The sequence below is a fragment of the Alligator sinensis genome, unplaced genomic scaffold, assembly GCF_000455745.1.
Source record: "Alligator sinensis unplaced genomic scaffold, ASM45574v1 scaffold406_1, whole genome shotgun sequence".
Lineage (NCBI taxonomy): Eukaryota > Metazoa > Chordata > Crocodylia > Alligatoridae > Alligator > Alligator sinensis.
Window position 1 is genome coordinate 1735330 of NW_005842181.1, and position 21971 is coordinate 1757300.

At 45.3% G+C, this 21971-nt stretch overlaps 1 protein-coding gene across 3 annotated transcripts in view; it reads left to right on the top strand.

The window, feature by feature from the left end:
* The window catches only part of N4BP2L2 (NEDD4 binding protein 2 like 2), an 88761-nt gene extending 73590 nt beyond the window's left edge, over window positions 1–15171 (top strand). For all 3 annotated transcript variants that reach the window (XM_014521109.2, XM_025207086.1, XM_025207085.1), the window contains one exon: window positions 11372–15171. In XM_014521109.2, coding sequence (XP_014376595.1) covers window positions 11372–11427 — 56 coding nt within the window. In that variant the 3' untranslated portion in view covers window positions 11428–15171. The remainder of the gene's footprint in view (window positions 1–11371) is intronic.
* The last annotated feature ends 6800 nt before the right edge of the window (window positions 15172–21971 follow it).

The window sequence follows — 21971 nt, forward strand, 5'->3', positions numbered from 1 at the left end:
TGCTGAACCACTTGATCTATACAGATGTTGGGAGAGCTGTCTCAAACTAACTCAATGCCTCTTTCTGGGCATGCCCTGGGCTAGCACGGGGTTGCACTGAGTTTAAAGTAGAGCGCTGTTTTTGGCAGGGGTTACATCTGTATGCAGCCTAGTGTTAAAGCTTAGCTACATTTTTATAATTTCCAGTTTATTTACCCATAGCAATTAAAATGTAACAGGTGCTATCCTTTTGAAACATTTCCCTTTCGAAAGAGCTCCAAAGGTATGTCTGTCCATACCTGCAATGCACTACTGTTACATAGTTTCATAGTTGGTAGGGTCAGAAGGGACCTAAGCAGATCATCTAGTCCGACCCCCTGCCATGGCCAGGAAAGCATGCTGGGATCAAATGACCCTAGCTAGGTGGCTGTCTAGCCTCCTTTCAAAGACTCCCAGGGTAGGGGCAAGCACCACTTCCCTTGGAAGTTGGGTCCAGATCCTAGCCGCCCTGACAGTGAAGTAGTGCCTCCTCATATCTAGCTTGAATCTACTCTCAGTCAACTTATGGCTGTTGTTCCTTGTTACCCCCGGTAGTGCTCAGGGGAACAGGGACTCTCCCATTGCCTGCTGGTCCCCCTTGGCAAGTTTATAGGTGGCCACCAGATCCCCCTTCAGCCTTCTCTTGTGGAGGCTGAACAGGTTCAGGTCCTGTAGCCTCTCTTTATAGGGGCTGCCCTGCTGCCCCCTGATCATGCGAGTGGCCCTCCTCTGGACCCTTTCAATGCTGGCCACTTCCCTTCTGAAGTGCGACGTCCAGAACTGGACACAGTACTCCAACTGCAGCCTGACCAGTGTTGCATAGAGGGGGAAAATCATCTCCTTGGCCCTGCTTGTGATGCAGCTGTGGATGCATGTCAAGGTGCGGTTAGCCTTCCTGACTGCGTTCCCACATTGGTGGCCCATGTTCATCTTGGAATCAATAGTGATTCTAAAATCCTTCTCTGCCTCTGTGCTGATGAGAAGGGAGTTCCCCAACCTATAGGTATGCTGCTGGATTTTCCTCCCCAGCTGCTGCAGCACCTTGCGCTTGTCCGTATTGAAACCCATCCTATTCTCATCTGCCCACCTCTGTAACCTGTTGAGATCTAGTTGTAGCCTGTCCCTCTCTTCTAGCGTGCTCATTTCTCCCTATATCTTAGTGTCATCTGCGAACTTGAACAAGGTGCTTTTCACCCCCTCATCCAAATTGCTGATGAAGATATTGAACAGTGCGGGCCTGAGGACCGAGCCCTGCGGAATCCCGCTGCTCACATCTCTCCAGGTCAAAAATGACCTGTCCAACACCACTCTCTGGGTGCAGCCCTCCAGCCAATTTGCGACCCATCTGACTGTGTAGGCATTGACACCACAGACACCTAATTTTTTAATGAGGATGGGGTGAGAGACTGTGTTACAGAGTTACCCAGTTTAATGACAAACAGTTCACATTCTGATAATGGCTACAGCACATCCTGCAAAATGTTCCATGTGTGACTTGAGTTGGTTTTGAAGTCAAGTATCTTGTAACACTGTAGTCCTAATTGGTAGTTAGATACTAGTGTGTTATCACCAAACAACTAATTGCATCTCTAGCACAGAGTGAAGTTTTATATTTATCAATACTATAAACACTTCACTAGCAAGCATATTTGTTTAGAAATAGTACTTTCCTGGTAGTTTGTATTCTGTAGTTATGCATTTAAAAAAATTAGAACTTTATCACTGTTAGAAATGTTAATTATCAAGAAATTACTTTTATTTAGGGTTTTTTCCACTGTTCTTTAATCCTCCAAGGCTGCCCTACTTATCTGTGGACGTTCTGTTATAGGGCTATCCAACTGGCCGCCCATGAGCCACCACCAGCACTGAACTGCAGGCCTCAAAAGCTCCTTCTCCCACTGCCACATTGTGAGGCAGGCCACAGAGGGGCTGCAGCATGCTGTGGCAGGGTCAGGGGCTGCCCCCAGATGTGAGGCCTGCGTAGTGTACAGCCCAGGCTCCACGTGTCGGTGCCATTTGTAGCCCCTATCTACACCAAAGTTGGACAGCCCTGTTTTCTAATATTAACCAGTGCAAATGTTTTTAGTATTGTATAACATATGACAGACTGCTGTTTGTCAAGGTGCTTACAGCTGCTGTGCATCGTGATGATAATGATCTTGAGGTTGAGTTCCATTGTAACTAACTTATTGCTTGGACAGTTCCAAGTTTTTAAATTAAAAAAAATGCATGAACACAAAACAAGAATCTCAAAAAGGACATGGTATCAGAAGAGGTTTCGATGAAGTATCAGTTTTATTTTCAATTTTTATGGCTAGGTTCAACAATATGATGTAGCTGCCATATGTTTCATAGTTTCTAGGGTTGGAAGGGACCTGAACAGATCATCAAGTCTGACCCCCTGCCTTGGTCAGGATCGAGTGCTGGGATCATAATACCCCAGCCAGATATCTGTCCAGCCTCCTCTTGAAGAGCAGTCCCTTGGGAGCCCATTCCAGAGCCTGGCAGCCCTAACCGTAAAGTAACGCCTCCTGATATCAAGCCTGAACTTGTTCTCAATCAATTTGTGGCTGTTATTCCTTGTTATCCCAGGTGGTGCTCTGGAGCAGCACCATATCAATGGGGGCTGTTAGCCAAAATTCTTGCAATAAGCACTGAACAAGTATGCATCTAAAATAAAATATAAATTTGTACAGCATATTTTGAAGAAAAAATTATAAGCTTAATAGAGGGAGAAAGGACTTAACTTAGGCAGCAGAATGGAAATGGTTGTTCATCTAGGTTGCTATTACTGCATTTCCATCTAAACCCAAGTGTCAGGACAGTCTCATGCCTACTGCTGCTAAAAGAAACAAACTTTCTATTTTTCCTTCCTACCTTTGGTCCAATATAAGTTCTCACCTTAAAAAAAAAAAAAAAAGTAGTTGCTGCTTGTATATTTCCTGGACCATCATGGTTACAACATCACTCCAACCCTATTTTTAGTACAAAATTCAACTCCATCTTTACAATGGAACCACCACTAACACCTCCATGAAACTGTCAAATGTATGTATGTATATACTGTGTATACCCAAATCCAAAATTACTTTGAATTTAGGATGACCCCCCAATAATTAGATTCTGTACATGGCAAGTCCTAAACTATATTGTAATTTTCCATGTATAGAATCTAATTATTGGAGGGCTGTCTTAAATTCATCCCCCCTCCCATAGCTGTGGCAAGGAAAGCTGGTGAGGGGCTAGACCCATGCCCCTTGCCCCCACCCTACCTGCCCCGCCTTGCCCTCCCTGTGCTTCCCTGCCCCCGCCACTTGTTGCCCACCCCCTTTTGATCTGCCTTCTGCCCCTTCTTCCCCATGTCTGTGCCTGGTCCCTGCCCTAAGCCATGTGCCATCATAGCCACCCACCCCTTGCCCCCACCCCCTATGCCTGTTTCCCCCCAGCTGTCTGTCCCTACCATGTGCCCAACAGCATCTGTCTTTCCCTGTACCTGTCTTTCCTGCTCCCCACCACCACAACCCCTAGTCAGTGTCTGCTCCCCTTCCTGCTTACTTTCTGAGAAGCTCTGGCTCCAGCTATGGGGCATCCCTGGCCCCACCAGGGAGAAGCAGCAACAGCAGCTGTAGCCTAGCCAGGTCAGAGCCAGCAGGGCTAGGGCTGGAACCAGAACTGAAGGTAAGTGTGAGGGAAAGCTGCTGGTGGGAATGGGAGACAGGGAGTTCAGTTTCCCCCATGTTCCCTTCAGGGTGCATACTGTGTGTCTCCCCTACATGTCCCCCTACCCCCACAATCTCCCCCATGCTCTCTTTACCAGATGATCCACCCAGCCTGGGACAGATGGCAGGTTAGGTTTGGATTCAACCCTGGACTTGGCCTTGGGAAGAAGCTTGAGTTGAGCTGCTACTTGCCCCAGGCTGATACTTGAATCAAAGATGGTGCTTTTCCCCCCATGTTGATGGGGGGTGGAAATGCCATCTTGGATTTGAGTAAATACAGTTAAGTTATTTTTAGACCCCCTGTTGTGCAGGCTTGTCCATATTGGTAGACCCTGACACTGTACAGACTCCATTGATTTCAGTACAACTCCGCAGGAGCAAAAAGGCCAGTCATGTGGGCGAGATTACAGAATCAGGCCTTAAACATTCGTGTCCCATCTAAATTGAGCTAAACTGTCTGTCTGGTCTTTCTGGCTTATTATTGAGGATTGGAGACCTGCTTATTGTCTTCAGTTTTATTTTAATAAACAGTAAATTTACAATCAATTTATTTTCATCTTGAGACTTTTCTGTTGCGTTATGTAATCTTATTTCAGCTTCTTCGATTAGGCCTTTTATTTTGCCTTGATTTCTTTTAAGAGAAGTTATAAATAATTGCTATTTATTCTGATTTTCCAACTTTGCTAGCAAAGGATATTATTTGCTAAAATAATTTAATTATATATTGCCATCCATAATTTTAAATATGCATTTGAGTTGCTTCAGCAAACCATTTATAAATATAAATTGTGTTTTGCAATACCTGTTTCCTTTAGTTGCACTAAGGTATCTAACTTAGTCAATAAAATCATGTTTAATCCATTTAATCCTTAATTCAGGTATTTCAAATTTTTGCATAATATCTCCAATAATTAGTTTCCTTTTAATGGTAAGTAATGCTGGTTACTTATATGTTGCCTGATCTTATTCTCTGGTTGGATTTGTAGTCATGAATGATAAATACTAATGAGAAATTAAAAATAACTGTAGGAACGTTTTTTTTTTTTTGAGAGAGAGTTGGCTCTTTTATTTCCTTAAATAGCTATTGGTTAGAGGTATTTCCTTTTCCTTTCACAATTACCACAAGAAAGATTACCTGACAGAACAAGGCCTGGTTTTCTCTAGCGGGTTATCTTCTTTGTTGCACTGTTCATTTTAGGGTGCTGTTGTTTGCACATTTACCTCCATTCTTATTTTGCAAGAACCTTCCTGAACCATCTCCTTTCACTTGCTGAAGAGCTCCTCCCAAACTCTGTGTGGGCTTGGGCATCGAGAGGCACAACCAATATGATCTTCACTGCTCAACAGCTGTAGGAAAAATGCCAGGAACAACATAAACCTCTCTACGAACCACATGAAAGCCTTCCACTCTGTCAACTGAGAAGTGCTGTGGAGGATAATTTTGAGATATGGATGCCTACTGAAATTTATCATCATTCTTCACCTGCTCCATGATGGTATGTGAGTGGTGGTTCTCAGTAACAGATATATTACAGATCCATTTGAGGTGAAGACAAGAGTTAAGCAAGGCTATATCATCGCTCCAGCACTTGTCAGTATTCCTTACTGTGATGCTATATCTGACCACTGACAAGGTTCTGGTTGGAGTAGAGCTAAACTACTGAATGGTTAGCAAGCTGTTTAATCTCAGCTGACTTCGAGTCAAAACCAGGAATACCCCGATGTCAGTCATCGAGCTGCAATACACTGATGGTGCTGTAGTGTGCTTAGATGGCACTCGCTCAGAAGCAGATCTTCAGACAATTGTTGACATCTTTACTGAGGCATACAACAAAATGGGACCAATGCTTAACTTTCAGAAGACTAAGGTCCTCTACCAACAAGCTCTTAATGAGCAGTTTCCAGCTCCAGTAATTCAGATTTACAGTGAAACTCTGGAGAACATTGAGTATTTTCTGTATCTTGGAAAATATCTCTTTCAGGAGGCTGACATTAGCAAAGAAATCTAACATCACCTCAAATGTGCAAGTGCAGCCTTCAGATGCCTGAGGAAACAGGTGTTCAAAGATCACGATATGAGATTTGAAACAGCTCGTGGTTTTGCTAGCAGTTGTGATCCCTACCTTACTATACCAAGCTGAGATGTGGACAGCATATATGAGACGCCTCAAGTCACTGGAGAAGTGCCAGCAGAAGATCCTTTGACTCCAGTGGGAAGACACACCAACATTAGTGTCCTGTCCCAAGCAAATATCATGAACATTGAGGCGATGATCATCCAACAACAACTTTGCTGGGCTGTTCACATCATCCAGATATGCAACTCTGGATTCCCAAAGTAAGTTTTATTCTTCCAACTCAGTCAAGGCATACAGTTAAGAGGCAGGCAGAGAAAGCACTTTAAGAGCATCCTCAAGGCCAACTTGAAAAAATGCTACATCAATATTAACTTGTGGGAGATTATTGCCCAGGACTGCCCCAAATTGAGGAAGAGTCTGGTGTAATGATCTGAGTCCTGTGAAACCTCACGATGACACAGGAGACAGAAAAATGGGAGTGGCAGAAACAGTGTCTCATGGAATGAACCAAGAACCCAGAGCCACCCACCCCACCAGAAAATATGTCTGAGCTGCAACAGAATCTTCCAGTCCCAGTTAGGCCTTGTCATCCATCTTTGGATCTAAAGATAAGATGATCATGGAAGACAATCATCCTCAGCTGTAAGGGATTGCCAAAGATGATGATGGTTTTGCCTTCCAACCCCAAAATCTGTATCTTGCTATTAAGGCTAAATAGAAGGTAATCTTCCTGAGTGAGCCAACTATTAATTGGTGCTAGGGATCATGACATGGTTGTATTCCTTTGCTATTAATTCACACTACAATCGCTTCAGATTAGAACCTGGCTGGCTGTGGAATGGATCCAGCCTGTGAAATGGTCCAGTCTGGCCTATAGAAGTCCAGTCTGGCATGGGGAATCAGTGTCATGGAGCAGCACTGTACCAACCATTCCCTCTGTGTAGCTGGCTGCATCTGCATTTACCCTCACTGCAGAGAGTTGACAATGAATAGCAAAACTAAGCACAGGCTGCTCCAGGGGTGGAGATTTGTAGTTTGCACCAGCAAAAGTTGTGGATCCCTTCTTTAAATTATACAAATGTGAAGGCACCTCAAGTGCCATTTTTAAGTCCATTTAGGAAAGCTATAAACCTTTCTAGCCAAGTGCAGCTTAACATAAATATGTTTACCAGATAGTGATACCTTCTCACTGAAGTTGTTTAGGTTTGATTATGTTCAAATGGGGAAATTAGTAGCTTTTTGTTTTGCTGGAGGATGTGTGCGCGCACATGGGCTAGTATGGAATAGCTGATTCTTTCTCATCTTGACAAACCTAAAGCAAGATGGAACAGATGGATATAGAAAGATATCAGATGTGAGAGTATAAGAAAAAAATAAACAATATTGGTTGACAAAATAAGCAATGATGCCTAACTTATTTGTAGGCAATTTCTTTTCCGATACTCCCTCACCTCAATATCACTAATTCTCCCTCTCAAAAAATAAATGAATAAAATATATAAAGCTAACAAAGTCCTTTGCCAAGCAGAGTTTTTTAGCTAGAAAAAGGGGAGTGCCAGCAACTCCATAAGGTCTATTCCAGACTTCATTATTTCTATCAATTTAGCTAGCTTGATAAACAGCAGTCTCAGCACATGAACAGCTTAATACCTTGAATACATGTTACATTTGTAGTGCTACAGGTACCTTTGTAGTACTATAGAAGGTGAAGGGATGTGCCTGCACCTCCCTGCATCACTACAAAAATGACACCAGTGCTACAGAAATGTTCCTGTTTGAAATAGGAACTTCTCTGTAGTGCTACATTTTGTAGTGCCACATGTAGTGTCTGTCCAGTTGCATGCAGTACTACCAGGGGTCTTTTAGTTCTCCAGCAACCCACAGTGCTCCATTCTTCCTCTCCTGCTCCAAAAGGGGAGGGAGGCAGAACAGTTGGCTGTCTGATAGCCTGGCAGGAGCAGAGCAGAGAACCTTGCTGCTGCCCTGAAGGAGAAGTAACTCTGCTTGGAGGTCCTGCTGCTTCTGAACCCCCGCCCTCCTCCCCAGTGACAGTAGCAGAGAAGACTGCCTCCTGCTGATGATGCCACCAAGGCAACGCTTCTCACCCTCCAGACCTCAGGGCAGCATGTAGAGTGCCATCAGAGAATCCCAGCTCTCAGAGAGCTCACTGCTGCTCTAAACCTCAGAACAGCAGTTTCATAGTTGGTAGGTTTGGAAGGGACGTGAGCAGATCATTAAGTCCGACCCCCTGCCATGGCAGGAAAGAATGCTAGGGTCAAATGACCCTGGCTGGGCGATTATCTAGCCTCCTTTTGAAGACTCCCAGGGTAGGAGCGAGCACCACTTCCCTTGGAAGTTGGGTCCAGATCCTAGCCGCTCTGACAGTGAAGTAGTGCCTCCTCATATCTAGCCTGAATCTACTCTCAATCAACTTATGGCCATTGTTTCTCGTTACTCCCAGTAATGCTCGGGGAAACAGGGACTCTCCCGTTGCCTGCCAGTCCCCCTTGTCAAGTTTATAGAGGGCCACCAGATCCCCTCAGCCTTCTCTTGTGGAGGCTGAACAGGTTCAGGTCCCTTAGCCTCTCCTCATAGGGCCTGCCCTGCTGCCCCCTGATCATGCGAGTGGCCCTCCTCTGGACCCTCTCCATGTTGTCCGCTTCCCTTCTGAAGTGCGGTGCCCAGAACTGGACACAATACTCCAATTGTGGCCTGACCAGTGTCTCATGGAGGGGGAGGATCACTTCCTTGGACCTGCTTGTGATGCATCTGTGGATGCATGACAAGGTGCGGTTAGCCTTCCTGACCCCATCCTCACATTGGCGGCCCATGTTTTTAATTCACACTGTACGTCCTGTGCGGACAACCACCCCAAGAGCTTTACATGCTTAAACTTTGCATATACTTAATATTAGGGGTGCACTGATAGGGATTTTTGAGGCAGATACCGATAGCCAATATTTAAGGAGGCAGATTGGCTGATACCGATCCGATATCTGATACACTGCCTACAGCAGGCAAGTCTGATGTGGTAAGAGAAGGGGTGGGGGGAGAGGGAGGGTTATCAGAGACCCACCCACTACCCAGAGCAGTGGTTGAGGGTGAGGAGAGCTGTTCTCTAGGGAGCCCCTGTCTCCAACCTGGCAGCAGGGCCAGGGACCCCTGCTGCCCCCACTGTCAGTAATGAGCTGCCCACTGGTCACTGTCAGCCTGCTCAGTCCCCCTTCCTTGTCTGGGAAGAGGACAGGCTCTCAATGTTTGCTGACGGGTTCTCCTTGGAGGGAGAGCAGGGGAAGCTGAGGAGGAATCCCTGTCACCCCTTGGCTGGTGAGTATGACTTTATAGAGCTTTATATATCTTTGCATGGTGCCAGTAGCACTACCAATGAACTTGTGTCCAAGAATCAACATTATCAAGTTTTTTTGTAGCCATCATGGAAAGGAGTAGTTTTTTGAAAGAGGATGGTTTGTTTTGTGGATGTTTATGCCAGGCTTCTCCCAAGTGTGATGTGCAGGATGAGAGAAAGTGAAGATGAAGAGTGCAGAGTGATGGAAGCTGTTATCAAGTGTTGATCATAGGCAGGAGTCTATATCGTGACAGTGAATACAAGAACTTGGGCCACTAAGGGTCTTGGAGGGAGGTGGGGAGGGGGGAATGACATTTGATGCAGTAAAGAAGGGGGTGGGGCAGGGGTGTTAGTAGAAAGATGACATGGGAACTGGGTTTAAGAAAGCAGTGTGATCACCAGGGATCCTGGTTTTCTTTGATTTAAAAAAAAAAAATCCACAATTTCCAGTTCGGGGGGAAAAAAAAAAAAGTAACCCAAAATCCACTTTTTGTGGGGGGGGTTACTTTTTTTAAATGAAAATTGGGGATTTTTTAAATAGGAGAAAATCAGGATCCCTAGTGATCACTTTACTAATACTTCATAAGGGACAGAAATTACATAATAGAAGTCAAGTATACCATTGTAAACAGCTGTTTTGTTATAATTCAGAATCAATCAACTTGACTCAGATTAAAATCTGATTTTGGTTCTCAGTTATTAAGATAAAATTTGAATGTATGTTGTCCAGTTATGAAACTGTTATTTCTGATACTGAAGTCTATCCATCTGCCTTACTTTTGGATTTCTATTTTCATAACTCATGCTTACATATCTTGCACATGCTTATATACCTTGTATTTAAAAATTCTGGAAAGAGGAAGCAATGGATAAAATTCTTACTCTGGTGTGCAGCTGTCCATTCTTCTTTGGCACTATGGGCAATTAATAACCCACAAAACGAATCAAACTAGCATGACAAAAGTGCCATAAAAGCAAACCATTGCAGACATACAAATCTTCCTATCTACAATTATGTAAAGTATTTTACTTAGCTGCAAAATAAATCAAACACTTGGTTCTTTACTAGATAATTTCTCACAGTAGCTAAATATAACCTCCTGAGGTCCCTTCCCACTCTGACTTTCTATGATTCTATGTATTACTTAATAAGAGTGGCATAAAATACTGAGTATAAAGAGATTAATATCATTCTACTTATATTTACCTAATTGATTTTAATTTAGTATAATCTTTACTTTGCAATTGAATATTGAGAAGAATATTTAACAATAACAAATGCATACCAATCTGCAGAAAAAAGTATGTTAATATCAAAGGCACTTGTCTAGTCCCTCTCTTTAGGAGCACAAAATCCAGCTGAAGGACAGCCTCTCTGTGAGATACAAAATCTTTACACAAAATGAAATCAAATAGTTCTTTAGTCTAAAAGACTTTTTTCATGCTAAGGCTAAACTCAAATTCAAAGGAATCCATATTCCTCTTGCTAATATAAAAGGATTTGTTTAAATGTACAAAGGAATTGGACAGATGTAAAAAATCTCTTGTATGGTACTTAGCAATCCTGAAAATAACTTTTAAAACTTTTAGAACACAAGTCAGTACCTGTCACAGGGAAGCACACACAATAAATTGTACTGCTTCAGGATTCCTCAGATTACAAAGAGCCATCAATTTCTATAAAAATACAGTGGAGGTGCAGAGCGGGGAAGCATATACATGCATTCTGAGGCTTTGCTGTGCTGAGGCTCTGGTGGAACTGTGTGTCTCCTGTGATACATGATCACCATGGATAGCTTCCACTTTAAACTTTTTTCATGTAGTTGTCTTAATTTTTACTTTCTAATGAAGAGAAAGAAGTTTCTTTTCTCTCACTTTGACCTCTAGTTTTCCCGTTTTCTTTCCTTTTGGACTTTTCAGGTTTCTCATCTTCTGTATTCTCTACTTCATCTCTTTTCCAGTCTTTCTAAATCCTTCCTTGGTTTTCATTTCTCCTTTTGAAGAATTTACAAACTTCTGAGGCTAAGGAGGAAGTGGATCTCTATCAGAGACTAAAGCTGAAAAAAAATCTCTTAATACTATTTTTATTCAGAGAGAGGAATGTAGCAATATTAAGGCAATGTTTACAACTGATAATGCTTCTAACATCTGCATTGATTGATTATAATGATACTTATTATACTCAACATACTTTTTCTTTTGTATTACAGAAATTTCTCATCTTGGCTCTACCATGGAAGGCCCCAGTTTACCATCAAGTATCTGAAATGTAAGGGATAACCTGGGAGAAATATACTCAGTTTCAAATGTTGTGCTGAAACCATGGCCCCCAAGAATCCTTATACTTTCTACTCACATGCCACCCGTTCTGCTTATAAATAAAGTCAATGTATGATCACTACTTCTTTGTCAAAGGTCACTTTCAGAAGCCTTCTAAATCCATGCTTTCCTTGTACATCTCTGTATGTTACAGAAAGACTGAAAGTAAAACTAGTTATTTGGGTCAATTTTTTAGTTTGAAACAGAAAAGCTACAAATTTCTGTACTGACTGATTTCTGTTTTTTTTTTCTTTTTTTTAAACAAAACAGACAAACAAGGGTCTATTGTCTATATAAACTGTGCTTCAGACTCTTTTGTTTTGTTTGCATCTAATTCACTGGAAACACTTGCTATAAAGCACCAAAAAGTGATAGCTTGCAGGTTACGATGCATGACTGCTTAGAGAGATAGCCAACTATTGATGGCTTCTTCATGGCTCTTGTTTTTGTGGCAAGTTAAGTAATTTGTTGTAAATCTGCCTTCTTTTTTCCTATTTATCCTCCTGCTTCTGTTACTGATATTTTATTCTTTGGTTCTTCAACACAGTATTTAAAGCTAGTTGTCAGCAGTCTTTCTTCCTTGCTCAATAGATGCACAATATTGCCATGTTCATGTTAACTGTGCCTTGAATCCAGGCTTTTGGTTTTCTTTAGACTAGATTGGTGTATGGGTTTCCTTATAGAAGTGAGTAGAAATCACCTTTGATTTTCATTATGGAGCTGGATCAAAACCCATTTCTGTTGATGGACTTTTGATCAGACCTATGTGGACATTGAGTAGTTATCAGTTTGGTACTTCCATTTATGATTTTTTTTTTTTTTTTTTTGTCTAAAACCCTCGGGACAACTCATGGAAAAAAATTTAAATAATCTAATCTAAAAAGAATTCTGTTTGGGGTATAACGCTTTTTACTTCACCATTAATTTTCTGGAGTTTTTTTCCCTTCAGCATTTATCATCTAGTTGCTTATTCCCTATCTAAAACCATAATCTGGCTAGTAACATCTCCATTTTTTAAATTATTTTGATATCTGTAATAGATTAGCCATTTTTGTATAGGGAATGAACAGTAAAGACAGATTAACAATTAACATGTATATATGACCACATAAAATTTAGATTCATTAGAAGTATTTTAAAGACATGAAAATTGGAGAGAAATGGGGAAAATGGGTACATAGATTGGGCTAAATTAAACAGGAGATGCATTTGACTCAATATCTGAGAGGATTTCACAGTTTTTGGAATCATCAGTGTATTTTTAAATTTTCTCTTTGTGGAAGGTATAGGTGTAGTGTCGTTCTCTTGGGCTTATAGCATTTTAGGAGAAAGCACAAAATCATACCACTACAGACAACCCCCGCTTAACGTGGTTTCAGTTGGCGCTGTTTCACTATAGCGCTCAGTGGAATCGGGGTTTCAGCAGGCAGGCAGGCAGGTGAGTGGGTGGTAGTGAGTGGGCAGGCAGGCATGAGGGCCCAGGGCAGGACAGCAGAAGCATGGGCACAAGCTGGCACATGGTGCTGGAGCGAGCAGGGGGTGTGGAGGCAAGCAGCTGCAAAAGAGGGGAGGAGTGTGGGGCCCAAGCCAGTGCCCAGGGCCAGGGCCAGCACGGGGCTGCACCTAGGGGGAGGGGCAGGAGCATGAGGCCTGCGCTGGTGTGTGGGGCCAGTGGAAGGCCCACATCCAGAGCACGGCGGCAGGAGCGCTGGTGCCCGGGCTGGAGTGGGCAGAGCTGGGGTGGGGAGAAGTGGCAGCAACAGAGGCAAGTAGTGCAGGGCCCATGCCAGGGGCAGGGCTGGCTGGGCCGGTGCCCAGAGTGGGGCAGCAAGAGCGCAGGGCCCACATCAGTGCCCAGTGGCAGGGGCTGGTGCCCAGGGCGGGGCAACAGTAGTGCCAGTGCCCAGGAAAGCAAGAGGGGTGGGGCGAGGTGGCAGTAATGAGAAGCAACTAGCGGGGCCCAGGCATGAGTGTGGGACCTGTGCCAGTGCCCAGGGCCAGGACCTGCAGGGGCCCAGAGCGGGGCAGTAGGAGCACGGGCCTGGGCTGGTACATGGGGCTGGAGTGCCAGCAGGTGGGTCAGGGAGTGGGGAGAGGCGGCGGGGGGGCAGGCAGTAACCAATTAATCTCTACTTAGATTCATTTCTATGGGGAAATGGGTCTCCCTTAGCCTAGTTCTGCTTAATGCTCAGCTTTTCTGGAACCAATTAAGAGCGCTAAGCAGGGGTTGCCTGTACCCATAATGCTGTGGGTTAGAGCTCTCAGTCTTGCCATGAATCTATCTTTAAGCTGGCACTCTCCTACTGGGTGTGTCTGGGCACAGTAAAGAGTGAACCACTTTTCAGGGGTGTTGCAGAAGTGGTCAAATAATGCTGAATGATCAGCACTTCTGCCTAAAGAATGGAATAAATACAAGTATGAGAATGAGGAACCTAGCACACAACAGCTTCACATGAACTTGAGGAAAAAGAGGGGGGGAAATGAGAGGAAAAGTACATAACAGAGAAGGGCAGAGGAAAAGGTGGGTAAGGGCAGTGCTGTGGATTTATAGTAAGCAGTAATAACACACAGAAGTAGGAAATGTAAAAACAGGCACAGACATGAAGAATGACAATAGAGAGAGAAGGTGAGGAGGAAAAGAAACAGACAGACCAGCAGCTCTAAAGCATAACTATATCTAAACTTATTACCGCGCTGTTTGCAAAGCACTTGGTGGATGCACTGTTGTGCTTAAGTATTTTTTTTCTTGGGTGGAAATGTACATTACTGTTACCAGCATGAACTCTCTAGAACAGGGCTCTCCAGCTTTTAAGCTCTTTTTTGGTTGGCAATCCCTCTCAGTCAAGATTTATTGATTGATTGTCTTCCACGATTGATTTATCTGTGGGTCCAAAGATGGCTGATAAGGCTGATCGATAGACTGTTGCAACTTGGATATGTTTTTTGGGGAGGGGGTAGATGGGGGTGGACTCGGGATTCTTGATTTGGTCTGCTGTATGCTGTTCCTGCAGCTTCTGCTTTTCCTTTTCCTGTTGTAAGGTTTCAAAGTGCTAAGATCCTTGCAGCAGACTCTTCCTCCATAAGCAGCTGTGGGACACAGCAGTGGAGACTCACCATGGGCATCCCCCCCCCACACACTGTTGCACCATGCACCTGTGCAGGCCTTTTTTTCCTCCTTTGCATTGTGTGCACAGCTCCAGGCTCACCCTCAAATCCCCCTTCCATGCTTGCCACACTGCCCTGACCCCTGGGCCAGAAGCAGGCATCAAAATCTGGAGGAGGGGGTGGAGACTGGAGACTGGTAACCAGAGCAATGGGGAAGCAGTGACTAGGCAGGAGCCCTGGGGGCAGCAACTTACCCCTTTGAGGGTTGCATGTGGCCAGTGGGCTACAAGTTGGGCAGCGTGGCTCTCGAAAGTATTATAGTATGCAGGTCATTCCAGTATTCAACACTTCCATAATTTTACCTTAAGTACAAGTGGCATTAGGATAGGGAATGTTTAATTTCAAGAAACCTTTACCCATGCAGTAATATAATGCTTTATTTATTTCCTATTTGTATTAATTTGACAAAGAATTGGAATCGGAGTACATTTACTTTGCATTAAAATCTAATATTGTGAACTGAGTATTCAAATTTCAGAATATTTGAAATAAAGAATTTCAAAACCTCACGGGAGGTTATGAAGATGAAAAACTTTGTGATTTTTTTTTTATCAAAGTACTGTCTATTAAAACATATATTTAAAATCCCTTATGTTTTACTAATATTTTCCATCCAGAGGTGGTGCATCCCTCCAGAGGTGGTGCAATCACCTACACTGGAAATCTTCAGGAGGAGACTGGACGGTCACCTCATTGGGGTCACCTGACCCCAGTTGTCTTTCCTGCCTAGTGCAGGGGGGCTGGACCCGATGATCTTGCGAGGTCCCTTCCAGCCCCTTACAATCAATGAATCAATCAATCTATGAATCTATTTTTGATAATTGAACTTGAAAGAATATAAAATACATCATTTAAATCTTTGTATATGCTGAGATGTTTCTTCACTAGACCAAGCTTGGACACTAAAATTAAAATGAATAATTTCCACTTTCTAATGGAGTAATTAAACAATACTGCTATCTTTAGATTGCCAACAACATAGGGGGGAACTAAATGTTTACAGTATGAAAACACTTCTAATATAATTTGGAAGCCATTTTAAACAAAACCTACTGGTAATATTGAGGCAAAATGGACAGAGGTGAAAAATGTTGAGAAAGCAAGAGACTGGTAGGTTGACTAGCACTTTGGTGGTCATTAGTTGGGATGCACCGACTTAAAAAAAAAAAAAAAAAAAAAATGTGGACCAATACTGATGGCCAATTATGAACAAGCCGTATTGGCCAATACTGATCTGATTGTTGATATGCAGCTGGGCAGCTTGGAGAGCAGCATCTGGCTAGTACGTCTGTTGGCAGGGAAGGGGTGGGGGGAGAGAAGGGGCACAGATTGAGGCCCCCGAGAGGTGTGTGCCCCCCGGATCAGTGCACAGGGCATGGGTGGGCTGCCACTGTGGGCTCAGGCTGTGGGCAGCTCCTGGTAGCAGGGTTTGGGGTAGGTAGTTTGGGGGGCCATGGGAAGGCTATCGCAAATTTTGGGGTAACTATAGCCCAACTATAGGCCCCCCCACCCCAGTGCTGCTGCCACCCACCCTGAGCACAGCGACGGACGAAATCCACTGCCTGGAAGAGAGCAGCACTGCCCCCAGTCCCAGCCCTCTTTCACTCCATGCCCCCCAGATGAGCTTGTGGCTCCATCCTGCACCCCACCCTGCCATGGCTGGGCAGCAACTGTCTCAGCCCAAGTCCCACTCCCCCTTCACTGCAGGGGCCCCCACGCTGCTTCCTTCCTGCTGCTCCTTTTTCCTTCCCCCAACAGATTTACCAGCTGGATGTTGTTTTGCAAGGTGCTAGGCTGGCCATGTGCATGCTGCAGCTGCGTACATGCATGCGGCATTTACAGGCAACATTGTCGGCCATATCAACTAAAAGAAGCCGATTGCCAATAATTTCAATTTTCTTTTTATCGATGCCAAAACTATATGGATCAATGTACCATGCATCTCTAGTCATTGAACTCGAATCATTATTTTTTTTCATTATCACATACTTAGTTGAAAAAATCCTTTCAAGTGGAATAGGTTAGGATAATAGAAAATTAGGGTAGGAAGGGACCTCAGGAGGTCATCCAGTCCAAACCTCTAATCAAAGCAGGATCCAACTAGATAATCCCAGCCAAGGCTTTGTCTAGTTAGGTCTTAAAAACTTCCAAGGATAGAGACCCTCAACCTCTCTGGGTAACCTGTTCCAGTGCTTTACAGCCCTCTAAATGAGAAGGTTTAGGTTAGATATCAGGAAAAAACTTTCCTTGCTGCAACTTGAGACCATTGCTCCTTTTTCTGTCATCTGCTACCACTGAGAACCGTCTAGTTCCATCCTCCTCGGAACCCCCTTCAGGTGGTTTACAGTTGCTATTAAATCCCCCCTCAGTCTTCTGTTCTCCAGACTAAATGGCTAGGGACAGACATTCAAAAAGCCTGAGCCTGAATTGATTCAGTCTTTGCAGATTAGTCTAACCTGCCTATACTGAATCAGTAACTGAAACTGTAACTTTACAAACATCCTCTCTGAACTGAAAAAAATGCAGGCAAGTGCCTGCAGTGGTTCAGGCTAGAAGCTGGGAGGTGCTAGAGCAGACCTCCCTTTCCTTCCACATTGCTGAGCTGAGGGGGGGTGGGGGGCATGGCCAGGCCCCAGCAGGATGCTCTGATTAGGGAGGTTCCCCCTCATTGGTCAATGAGGGAACCAGGGATTTACACAGCATTTATCACTCTATCAGCAAAACAAAAGGATCTCTTATTAGTTCAAGCTCTTCTTAAGCAACTTGTCCCAAAGAAGGAATGGAGGGACATTACCAGTAGGCCTATGCGAATAGAGAAGTATTTGATGCAGATTCGGAGGACAGTGATTCGATTTGGAGATTTGGATCGCTGTCCCAAATCGATTCGGCTGAATCAGTTTCGGAAGATTCGGCGCTGATTAAGAGAGATTCGGCACTGATTAAGAGAGATTCGGTGATTTGGATTGGCCAGGGAGAGGCAGGCACAGCCGAGCAGCTGCAGGTTCTCCTGTGGCTCCTCCAGCTTTGCCTGCCTCTCCCTGGGTGGGATGAGCCACAGGAGAAGCCCCCATGGCTGCCCTGCCCAGCCCCCACCCAGCCCCAGCCTAGCCATGGGTTAGCAGGGTGCTGTGTGCTTCCTGGGACCTGAGGCCCCTGGGGCTGAGTGGTGCTGGGTTCTAGCTAACACGTGGAGCCACCCCAGCTCCAAGACAGCACACATTGCCCTGCTGAGCTGCGCTGCACCTGTGCCATGGGGGGGGGCAATCTCTGCCCCCCCCCGCCCCACACTGCATGGAGGGGCCTCTGCCACGAGTGTCCAGAGGCCCCAATTGCCGCTGCAGCAGCCGGTGAGTGTGGGGCTTTCTTAAATCTCCGCACTCTCTGGCTCTGGCAGCAGCGATTGGGGCCCCTCAGGGCTCATGGCAGGGCCCCCCTGTGCAGTGGGGGACAGCGGGTATGGCCCCTCTGCTTGGCACCTGCGCGGCAGCTGCCCCATGGTGCAGATGCAGCATGGCTTGGAAGGGTGTCGCATGCTGTCTTGGAGCTGGGGCGGCTCTCACAGTCACCCGGAGCCCGGCACCGCTCAGCCCCAGTGGCCCCAGCTGCCAGGCAGCGTGCAGTGCCTGTGCCATGGGGCAGCTACCGTGCAGGTGCCAAGCAGGGGAGCCATACCTGCTGCCCCCCACTGCCCCGTGCTGCATGGGGAGGCTCTGCTATGAGCCCTCAGAGGCCCCGATCGCTGCTGCCAGAGCCCATGAGTGCAGAGCTGCTGTGGCTTTTTTTTTTTTTTTTAATGTGGGGGGAGGCTGGGCTGGGCGGGGGATAGGGCCAGGCAAGGCAGCCATGGGGGCTTCCCCCATGGCTCGTCTGGCTGTGCCTGCCTCTACCCCAGTGGCTGGAGCAGCGGGGGCTATGCCCTCTGCCACTTGCCCAGCCAATGTGGGGGAGGGAGTTGCGATGCAGCTGCAGCTCGCTTCGGGCGGCAGCAGGGCATAGCCCCCACTCCCAGTGCTGCCACACCTGCACCCCCAGCCTCGACTGGACAGTTTGTCCTAGCCCCAATCCCTCCCTCCCCCTTCTCCCAACCCCAACAGACGTACCAGCTGGAGGTAGCTTTCAGCTGCGTGTTTAATCTATGGCCGAATCTCTGAAGTGGCCAAAGCTTTTCTGAATCGATTTGGATGCTTCAAATCAATTTGGAGCTTTTAATTGGTCTCGCAGTTCGATTTGGATTCAAAGATTTGGTCCCTGAATTGGGCCTGAATCTCCTTCGAATTGAATAAGCTACTGAAGCTTAATTACCAGCTATCTGTTGATTAGTTCCAAAGAGTCCTAAGCCACTGTGCTGTCTACCTTTGTCCTGTCTACCACAGCATGGACTGTAGCCAGCATGTGGTATGCTAGCTAATGCTGAGAGGTGTCTGTGTAAGGTAGGGGGGAGGGGGGAATCCTTGCTTCAGCAGGGACTGGTGAGGGGGAGGAGGGGAGCAGGAGAATGCTCTGTAGGTGCAGTCTCCGCCAGAGCTCCAGTCAGGGAGCAGAGGGGAGGGGCCAACTCAGATCTGCACCAGAGAGCCCTGTCTAGCCCAGAGAGCATGCCAGGATGCTGGGGTAGTCTGATTCAACTTAAACCAGGAAGGGGTCTGGGACAGACATTGCATAAACCTGTTTGGTCCAAATCAGTTAAGTCTGATACTACATTCAACCAGGTTTATCTCAAACCAGGTTCAGCCATTTTCAAACTGGTTTATGTGCACTGAACATCTGTTCTGTTACAGGTTTAAACCAGTTTCTGATCACTTAAACCCGTTTATGTGTATTGTCTGTCCCGAACCAGTAAGTCCACTTCCCTTAGCCTCTCCTCAGAAGTCATGTGCCCCAGCCCCTAACCATTGTCATTGCCCTGCATTGGACTCTCTCCAATCGATCTACATCCTTTCTGTAGTGGGGGTGGGGCAGGCAAAACTGGACAGTACTCCAAATGTGGCTTCACCAGTGCTGAATAGAGGGGAATAATCACTTCCCTGGATCTGCTGGCAATGTTTCTATCAATGCAGCCCTGTATACCGTTAGCCTTCTTGGCACCAAAAGCATGCTGTTGGCTCATATTCAGCTTATTGTCCTTTGTAACCCCAGATCCTTTTCTGCAGGTTCTTGCAATTAAGCTGTTGAGCTGTTTCCTTTCCCTTTTTTTTTTTTTTTGTGTTATTTTAATTTTTTTCTTACATGTTTTTAAAAACGTGATCGACGATCCATCCATGTATGTTTAAAAAAAATACAGAAAGGCTGTTACCGATTGTAATCTGTAAAGAATTGGTAACATTATTAATACAAAGCAGCATTGCTTTTTTGAAAATTAAATCTTATCAAATCTCACATGGGTCAGGTTCAGATGTTACACTTTTACCAGTATAAGTGTTCAGAAACTGGTCTATACCTATAACAGAAGTTTGGCACACAAAACTAGTCTGTACTGTAACAGAACAGAAGTTCAGTACATATAGACTGGCTTAAAAATGGCAGAACCCAAACTAAGCTTTGAGACCCCCCCCCCCCCAAAAAAAAAAAAAAAAGGACGACTGTGAGTTCTGTTTGCTACCCATCCACCCCACACTGTTTACAGAAAACTGTGTAGCAGTTCTGCCTTGGGCTTTTTAAATGGCCATACCTAACCATTATGTTTTATGAGATGATAAGCATGCTGAATAAAAGTAGCAATGGGCACATCCACATTGTTACTTATGGCTGCCTGCAAGTCAGTGCCTGAGTGTCTGTATTTACAACCCCTAAGCTCAAACCTAGGACCAGTTTAGCCTGTTTGTGAAAGCTCTGCTGGGCATTACAGCCTGAGGTCAAGTTTCCCAGCCCTCTTCCCCTGAAGCAATTTCATCACTTGTTTTGCAGGCTGAAAATGTACAGGAAATCCAACAAAGGCAAACTCATAGCCTGCCTCTGCATATTTCTTCTCTTTCTGTACCTCACTTCCTATTTCTGTTATCCCTAGTTATAGCCAGGCACAGAAAGAGAAACAAGCAGTAGGCAGACTGACTCTACTGGCTTTGCTTGACAAGCAGGAAATGTGTAGTGGCTGTAAGATAATGTGGGATGAGGAGCTGTTTAAACACTAGCTTCAGGTTTGACCAAACTGCACTGTAGACGCACTCTGTGTTGACATAAGAGATTAGGTTGAAAGAGGATTTAGACATGGCGTCGTCCAACTTTTGGTGTTATCTTGATCTAGCCCTGAGAAGAATTCGTGTCCCTTATGCAATATGTGGCTTACAGAAGCAAATACAATGGGTGCGGGGTGGGGATGGGTGGTGAAAGCAAGCTGGTCAATAGGAAATGCTCGAACTTGCTTCTCAGTTTTCCATCGCTGCTAGAGTTTGACACCTAGATCAGTTCAGTTAACTGATTTTTAGTAAAAGAAAGGGATGTAGTGTTGCTGCCCTATTTAATAACCTAGTAGTTGAACCTCAGAGGTTCCTCTTTTTGATTTGGAGAAGTAATTTAAACCTGGTCTCCTTAGTGCTAAGCCTTGTTAACCGTAGTCTGATCTGGGTTTCTCTTGCTGAAGCTGTTCCACTCTGCTTGTAGTCTCTGTCTCTGGACTAATAACAGTTTTCATAAGCTGGTACTAGGGCAGTCCCAGCTCCAGCAAGTACATTCTTATTTTTATATTAAGTAGAAGAGTTTCAACAGGAGAGACTTGGAGAGACCAGTAGCTCAGGCTCTCTCCTGAGACTCTAAGACTTGGGTTAAAAATTCTGCTTTAAATTGGGTAAAAAGGAGTTGAGCCTGTTTTTTTCCTTTGGGCTGGGGGTGGTTGGGGAGGAGGGGTGTGTGGCCAGATCTGCAGCTGAGATAGTGGAGGGAAGATTTATTTTGTGAAACCCACCAGCAGTTAGGGGTAAGATGAGTACCAAGTTGCTCAGCACTGTTAAAATGTAAGTTTGCTTATGCCCAATAACGAAAAGAAAGGTGCCTGTACGGCCTTTTGGGACCTCTAGGGTTGGACAGCAGAGGAGTGGTGGTTTCTTGAATGCAAGTCATACCTAACTATTGTGTTTACGTGTCTAAAGGGATGTTCCCTCTTTGGAAAGCAAGGCTACCAGAAAATGAACCCAGGTCTTCCCAGGGTAGGTGCCTGCCTCCGTCACAAGCCTACTGCGGGGCTTCGCGCGCTCTCCTCCCCCATGGGCTGTTTACGTGACTGGCCTGGCTGAGGTGCCCACCAGAGCACAGCGGGACTTGTTGAGGGGTTTCGCCGCCTGCTGCACTCACCAGGCGTCACGCCGGGCTGCGAGGCCCCTGCCCCCGAGGAGA